This window comes from Crocuta crocuta, unplaced genomic scaffold (assembly GCF_008692635.1).
Source record: "Crocuta crocuta isolate KB4526 unplaced genomic scaffold, BGI_CrCroc_1.0 scaffold70, whole genome shotgun sequence".
NCBI classification, from domain to species: Eukaryota; Metazoa; Chordata; class Mammalia; order Carnivora; family Hyaenidae; genus Crocuta; species Crocuta crocuta.
In genome coordinates, this window is record NW_027528417.1 from 6,021,560 (window position 1) to 6,029,494 (window position 7,935).

Sequence of the window (7,935 nt, forward strand, 5' to 3'; positions counted from 1 at the left end):
TTTGTGACAATGTTTTTAAAATTAACTTCTAAGAACTTTTTATGACTTGGGGCACCTAGGTGGCTCAGTCAGCTCATGTCATTATCTCATGAGTTGTGGGTCCAAGCCCCGAATCTGGCTCTGTGCTGACAGCTCTGAGCCTGCTTCAGATCCTCTCTCTCTCTCTAAAATATAAAATAAACATTAAAAAATTTAAAAATAAATTTTAAAAGAGAACTTTTTATGACTTAAAATAACATTTCTATTTTTTGTATTTATTTTTATATGTCTTTCCCAATTTATAATTTTACCTTTATATTATTGTTGGTTTTAATGAATATTTCAAATTTTATATAGTTATGTCCAGTTTTGTAGTTTTTATTTGCNTTCTGAAAACATTAAATATCTCATATATTTTTTTATTTATTTTTATTTTTTATTTATTTTTTAAAATATCTCATATATTTTAATATGTAGTTAGTTTTACATTCTTTAAAAAATGTTTAGTCGTTTTTAACTCATCTGAATTTTTGTTCATTGTGAAGTCTGGACTAGAACTAATTCTTACTGCCCTCTCAAAATTGGCCATTTTCGGGGTGGCTGGCTGGCTCAGTCCACGGAACTAGTGACTCTTGATCTAAGGGTTGTGATCAAGCCCCATATTGAGTGTAGAGATTATGTAGAAAAATTGGGCCATCACCCCCCCCCCATTTGTTCAATAATCCGTTTCTTCCTTTTGGTTTATAACCCTCATAATATGCAAAATTCCCAGGCACATTGGGCCCAGTTTTCTTGGAATAGCTTTTATCCTTATAAATTTCTTCCTACTATTAAACTAGAAATCTGTTACTCTTTTGCTTCTTGAGTCTCTGTCCCTGTAGCCCCCTAAATATGAAGGCCCTGATCATGTCATTCTGTCCAAAATGTTGAGTAGCTCCGTGGATAGCTTGCTTGCCATTAGGAGCACCTGCTAGAGCCAACACCTGGTGGAAGGAACCAACCTGTGGAGCTCCAGGTCACCGTGTGGCTGGGTTAGAAAGCTACCTTGGTACCTCTGAGGGCAGCTTTCGCCTGAGGCCAGGTGTAGGGAAAGTCCCTTCAACCATCAAGGGAGAAGCGTTTTTTCAAAATGTGTTGTTTTTTAAAGGCTTACAAATAAATTGGCTTTACCTGTGGGGAGTTGGCTGGATGGGTGGGGAAGCGGAAGAAACTGGGATGGAGGTTCTGAATCGTGAAGGGAATCAGCCACCCCAGGGCATGCCACTTCCATGTAGGAATTACTTTGAGTTCAAAGCTTTTGATTTCTTGTAATTTCTTATCTGCCAAGCAGAGCCTCCTCACAAAACCCATTTGTCATCTACACNAACCAAGCAGTCATTGTCACAAAACTATCATAATTGCCATCTATTCTAGGGGGCCATTTACCTTTCCAAAAAGTTGTTTGTTTTTCTGTAAGTGCCTTTTCTGTCCCCCTACCTGTTCTAAGAAGTCTTTTGTTCTCTCAAAATGCACCCCCTGCCCCCTCATCTCCTAGTGAGATGGTATGTAAGCCCCACATTCTGTGAGTCACTTTATTTCTGTGATCTCCCGTGTACACACATGAAGGAAAATGTCTTGCGAATCTGTCTTTTGTCAGTTTCATTTGCAGGTCTCCAGGTACTGAACATAAGAGGGTAGAGAAAAAAGCTTTTCTCTTTACGATTGTCTATAATGTGGCAGGCGCTGGAATGAGTCCTGCCTGGGCGCTCTTGAGGCCAGCTGGCTCATTTTCACGTGTGGGAGAGACTATTCCTGTGCACGAGTGTCTAAGGGTTGGTCTGTGTGTCAGCTTCAATAGCCACAGTCCATGGCAGTGAGAAATAGCTGTTGTCATGGGACCCAGATTCCAGTTCCATCACCTGGCATTGGTCAAAGTCGATTCTTTTGTGAGGGACCCCTCGGGATTCTTGGATAATCCAGTTTGGGTGAGTGGAACACCTCAAAAGGGATACACCGAACAAACTATTAATAAGGTTTATATGTACTCAAGTAATTAACTAGAAAAGGTAAAAAGACTGACATACAGTTTTCAGGTGGTTCAAACCAGTTACACCAGGTAGCTACCAGCTATCCCTCTCAAATCTTGTTGGTTTCAGACTGAATATTTCTAGTACTATGACATCATCTTTAAAATGACTTAACTTCCTGGCACCCTTATCACCCTTATCTGATTCACTGCCAATGTGCCAATATTGTCATTAAAGTATGGTGTCTGGAATTTCCTAGGTAATCCAACAGTTATTGGGTTGGCGATCACTCCTGCTCTGTATGGGTTTAATACACAGTATAGGTTGGGTATTTTCTGTTTGTCTCTTCATATCTACTTTCCAACTTCTCCATCCTAGGCAGAGCCTGGGGTCCCTGCAGGTACATGGCTGGCATGGGTGCACCAATGGCTCCCTTGCTCTCTGGCCAATGCAGGACATCACTGAGAACTCCAGAGGGCCAGAGGAGAGTGAGGTCCAGGTGTTTATTCCCCCGGCTCCTTCCCACTCTGCCCTCTACTCAAGGCCATACCTCCTTTGAGGCATGTTTCTTGAATAACTCCTCCCTCCTGGTTCCCTTCTCTTGAGCTGGTGACCTGGGGATGGCAACAAGTCCTACTCTGGTACCATCACTGGTCTGTTTAACCTTACCTACACCTTGTGAATAGTTCCTTTATTAAACACTCCCTAATCACTCCATTTGACTGTGACATCTATTTTCTAGGAATATGCATTTCATGAAACATTCCAGGTGTTTCCCATGCACATTATATTTGAGAATCATTGAGAAGCATTGGGGACGCTGAAAGGAACTCCCTCCAGCATTTTACATGATAGAAACAGATACACGTGTTACGAGACCCTCCTTTTGCCTCTTTGTGAGAGGGCAGAGCTGTGTGCACTGTTTTCCTAATATCACTGTCTGGCTGGGTATCTACACAGCCATCGATGAATAACTCCATAGTGGATCTCCTTACGTGGGTAGGTCCCACCTGGGAATCAGGCTAGGTAAAGAGGAGGCTGGAACTTTGATAAGTTAGGGCTGGTGTAGTTACAGGAATTAAGAGTTGAGCAGTCTTGGGGCACCTGGGTGGCTCAGTTGGTTACACGTCCGACTTCAGTTCAGGTCATGATCTCACAGTTTGTGAGTTCAAGCCCCACATCAGGCTCTGTGCTGACAGCTCAGAGCCTAGAGCCTGCTTCGGATTCTCTGTCTCCCTTTCTCTCTGCCCCTCCCCTGCTCATGCTCTCTCTCTCTCTCTCAAAAATTAAAAAAAAATTAAAAAAAAAAGTTGAGCAGTCTTGACANTCATGACCTAAGCGAAAGTCGGACGCTCAACCGACTAAGCCACCCAGGCGCCCCTGTGTGCACTGTTTTCCTAATATCACTGTCTGGCGGGGTATCTACACAGCCATCGATGAATAACTCCATAGTGGATCTCCTTACGTGGGTAGGTCCCACCTGGGAATCAGGCTAGGTAAAGAGGAGGCTGGAACTTTGATAAGTTAGGGCTGGTGTAGTTACAGGAATTAAGAGTTGAGCAGTCTTGGGGCACCTGGGTGGCTCAGTTGGTTACACGTCCGACTTCAGTTCAGGTCATGATCTCACAGTTTGTGAGTTCAAGCCCCACATCAGGCTCTGTGCTGACAGCTCAGAGCCTAGATCCTGCTTCGGATTCTCTGTCTCCCTTTCTCTCTGCCCCTCCCCTGCTCATGCTCTCTCTCTCTCTCTCAAAAATTAAAAAAAAATTAAAAAAAAAAGTTGAGCAGTCTTGACAGAAGTGGTTAGCTGACCTCTGTCTCTGAGGGGCCTGGGGACAGCAGTATCTGAGAGAGGAGCTGGCTGCCAGGGTCTCAGGGGTGACCAGTGGGCATGGAAGAGCCCATGGCTGGCTGGACAACCCAGGATACCTGCCTTTTCAGAACATATACTGGAAGAAGTTACCCTTGAGGTTGGGGGAAGGTGACATTTATTTATAGTTGCTTTCCCATTGCTTTGTTTTGCTTAAAGCAAAAATTCTACTCCCATGAATAACTGTTGCCTGGGTTGGGGCAGAGGGCTACCCACTGGGCCCTCCACATTCACTCTCCTTCCTTCAGTTCATTCTCCCAGGGACATTCTGAGTCATACTTTAAAATTCAAGTCAGACCCCAAACTCTCGCTTCCCCTCTTTCCTAATAAATGTCAGGACTGGTTTTCTAGTGCATTTAGAAGAAGTTCACAGAGATACATGCCCCAGAGTCTCACTTCTAATATGTGCTTCTTTATCTGTTTATTTCCTTCACCTTCTGATTGGGTGACCTAATCAGATGAGCCAACAAGAACGGCTGAGCTTATGTGAACACGGTGAGTGTGATGCACAAAAAGAATTGACCATCGGGTTGTTCAAACCAATCTTGCCTGTGGAAGAGGCAGGACTGAATTGAGTAGGGGTATATGTCTTAGGATGGCACTGCTCAGTGGAAACATGATGCAAGCCATTGATTGATTGATTGATTGCAGATGGGGGAGAGGGGCAGAAGGAGAGAGAGAGAGAGAACCTTAAGCAGACTCCATACCCAGTGCGGAGCCAGACTTGGGGCTCCAACCCACGACACTGGGATCATGACCTGAGCTGAATGTGAGTCCACCGCTCCATAGACTGAGCCATCCAGGCACCTCAAGCCCGTTACATAAATTTAAATTTTAAATGAAAACATTTGAAACCCTTTAACCATGAGAACAATGGCCAAAACAGTTTTAACAATATGTAATAATATCAGGCAAAGTTGTGTTCAGTAGAAAATAGTTTTATCTTGCTTCAGATGTTCAGTTTTCACTTTATTTAAAATGAAATAATATTAAAAGTCAAATTATGCAGCACTAGCTCCATTTATGTGCTCACCAGCCACATGAGGCTCCCAGCAGTGATCCTGCAGAATGCAGCCTTGAGGCTCTTGCTGCAAGCATGGCCCTTGCCCAAGCTCTGGAGAAGGCCACTTGGGCTCTGCTGGTCCTCATCTCCCTTCAGGGATTCCTGACACTCTCCACTCCTCCTTTTGACCCTGTGCACCTCACTATTGTTCTCTGAAGTCTCCACTCCTTCTGGGTTTTTCCCAAGCTCTCCTCGATGCCCTCCCCATCCCTCTCTCAGAATGTTAGGGGACGGATTAAAGGCATTTGCAGGGCAGTGTGAAGGAGGCTTCTGATGCAAATCTCCTTTTCCAAATTATCCTCCTCTAATTGCTGGGAGTGGATGGGAGCCAATCATAATGAATTCTGTTACAGAGCTTTACTTAATCCTGGAGTATAATATTCAAGGACTCAGCTTGGTGAGCACAAAACTTCCCTACCCTTGCCGCAGCCCCTCCCTCACCCCTGCCAGCGGGGGCCTCAGTCGGTGCAGCTCCTGTTACCAATAGTAAAGTAGCTGCCAAGTGTGCAGAACAGATGATACCAGACCCCGTGTTCCTGATGCCTAGAATCCCCACATTACCCCTGCATGCGAACTGTTATTATCTTCTTCACACGGACTCAGAGGGTCAGCCAGGAGGGGGACGTGGGTCTGCCTGATCCTTAGACATGGGCTATGTAGATGCTAGCCCCATCTCTTGGCCCTCTGCTGCCTGGAAGTTGAGGAAAAACATTTGAGTGGCAAACTGGTGTAAAAAGAGGCTGCCTCTGAGGGAGGCTCACGGAGAGCTGTAGCTCCACAGCTGAGGTCAAGGTGCTACAGAGACCTCTCCTCCTACTCATAGGAGCTGTCTCACCAGCCAAGACAGATTCGGGATTCCTGCAGTTGGTGGAAATGATCTCATGCAATGGTTTCTGTCCCATATGATGGTTTGTTTTGTTACAATACAATAAAAAGTGTATATCCTGATGGATGTTGACAGTTGCCAACACCCAATGTGACCACCATGCCAATCAAGTCATGGAACATTGTCATCACCCCAGAAAGTGCCCTCCTGTCTGCCTCTCAGAGAAGGGCCCCCTGCAGGGGCAGGGCAATGACTATTCTAACCTCATCACTGCAGGTTGGTTTTGCCTATTCTTGAACTCTGTGAAAATATAGGAACTGTCTAGGATGTACTCTTCTATGTCTGCTCTTGGCTTAGCATTATGTCTGTGAGGTTCTTCCTTGTGGGTGTGTATTTGTACTGTATTCATTTGCGTTGCTGAGTGGTATTTCATCAGAAAATAAACCTTGGTTTGTTTGATTTTCATTCTCCTGTTGATGGGCATTCGGGTAATTTCCAGTGTTTATCTATTGCGACCAAAACCACTATGTCTTTTTGGGGACACATGCAGTCTTCTCCCCAGGGTACATGTCTGGGAGTGGAATGGCTGGTCCATAGGGCACGTGTATGTTTAACTTTATTAGAAACCATCACACAGTTTCCCAAAGTAACTGTATTGTGCCTACAGCAGCTTCTTACAAGTATTTTGGTTCCTGACCAGGCAGTCCACCTGGTCAACCAGACTGTGGGAGCCTGAAGAGTTGTCTGTGTATAACCTTCATCTGAACGTGCGTCAACAGAACCCAAGCTTGAACCGGCTTTATCAAGAGGGAAGTCATTGGCTAATGGAGTCCAGCATGCCTAGAGCCAGGGGCCCTCCATCATGCCCTTTCGGTCTCTCAGATATGCTTCTCATGGGTTGAGGTTGACCTTCTCCCAAATTGGCCTTCTCCATGTGGCTAAGGTATGGTTACTGACAGTCTGGGCCCCCTCCTGACACATTGGCAAGGATCTGATATCTTCCAACCCAAAGATAAAAAATGTTGAGGATTAAAACCACCTCAAACGCCATTTTTAACTTCTCAGATTGCCAATAATCTAAAAGCTTGATAGCACTCTCTATTGACATGGCTATGGGGAAATGAGCAGTTTCATATGTCACAAGTGAGAGTAGAAATTGGTACAGCTCCTGTGGAGGGAGATTAGCCCACATATATCACAACAAACAACCCCATTTCTAGGAATTTGTCACTCATATATTCTCAGACACGTAAGGCAATACATGTGTGAGATTAGTCATTGCCGTGTTGTTTGACATAGCTAAGATAAGAGATAACCTAAATGTCCAACCAAAGGGCACTAATTAAATAAAGTATGGTACATATATTCAATAAAATACCCCACAGTTGTATTATTAAAAAAATACCACATACTGGTATGGAAAGATCTCCACCAAGATACAATGTGAAGAGAATAAGTCCAGGAGCAGAAAATGTGCCCTTTATGCCTTTGTTTGTGTAATGAATGGAGGGTTTGTAATAAAATGGTATTTGTTCATATATGTGCCCAAAGAAGTACATGGTTATGGGAGGAGAGTTGAGGAGAGGGAAGAAATTAGACTTTTTACTTTATACCTTATGCTTTTCTGGACTCTGATATTTGAACTGTATAAATGTATTACCTAGTTAGGATATGAAATACTTTGATTTGTTGTTGTTGTTGAAAATTCTAGCACCTAGTGAATGAAGGCAATAGCCAGTAGGGGGTCTGTGAAAAAGTTCCAAGGGCTACCGAACATGGATTGTTTTAAGGGAATGACTTTCTTTCTTTCTTTTTTTTAAATTAACTATTTATTCTGAGAGAGAGAACATGCATGCAGTTGGAGGAGGAGCAGAGAGAGGGAGAGAGAGAGAACCTCAAGCAGGCTCTGCACTGTCAGCACTGAGCGCAATGCAGTTGGGATCAAACGACTGTGAGATCATGACCTGAGCTGAAACTGTGAGTCAGATTCTTGACTGAGCCACACAGGCACTACTGAGGGAATGATTTTCTTTTTTTGTTTGTTTGTTTTTTTATTTTATTTTATTATTATTTTATTATTTTTTTTCAAATAGTTTATTGTCAAATTAGTTTCCACATAACACCCAGTGCTCATCCCCACAAGTGTCCTCCTCCATGCCCATCCCTCCTCCCCCCCACATCCATCAGTTCT

General features: G+C 43.9%; 1 protein-coding gene across 5 annotated transcripts in view; it reads left to right on the forward strand.

The window, feature by feature from the left end:
• Positions 1-7,740, forward strand: part of LOC144223564 (uncharacterized) — a 115,156-nt gene extending 107,416 nt beyond the window's left edge. For 2 of the 5 annotated variants that reach the window (XR_013332740.1, XR_013332738.1), the window contains one exon: positions 4,314-4,536. Coding sequence is in view for 1 of the 5 variants with exons in the window: in XM_077754334.1 (XP_077610460.1) it covers positions 4,314-4,350; positions 6,445-6,509 (102 nt within the window). In the remaining 4 variants the exon portion in view is untranslated. Of the gene's footprint in view, positions 1-4,313; positions 4,537-5,741; positions 6,204-6,444 lie in introns of those variants that run through there. The other 3 variants (XR_013332737.1, XR_013332739.1, XM_077754334.1) reach the window with 3 other exon arrangements.
• Positions 7,741-7,935: the final 195 nt, after the last annotated feature.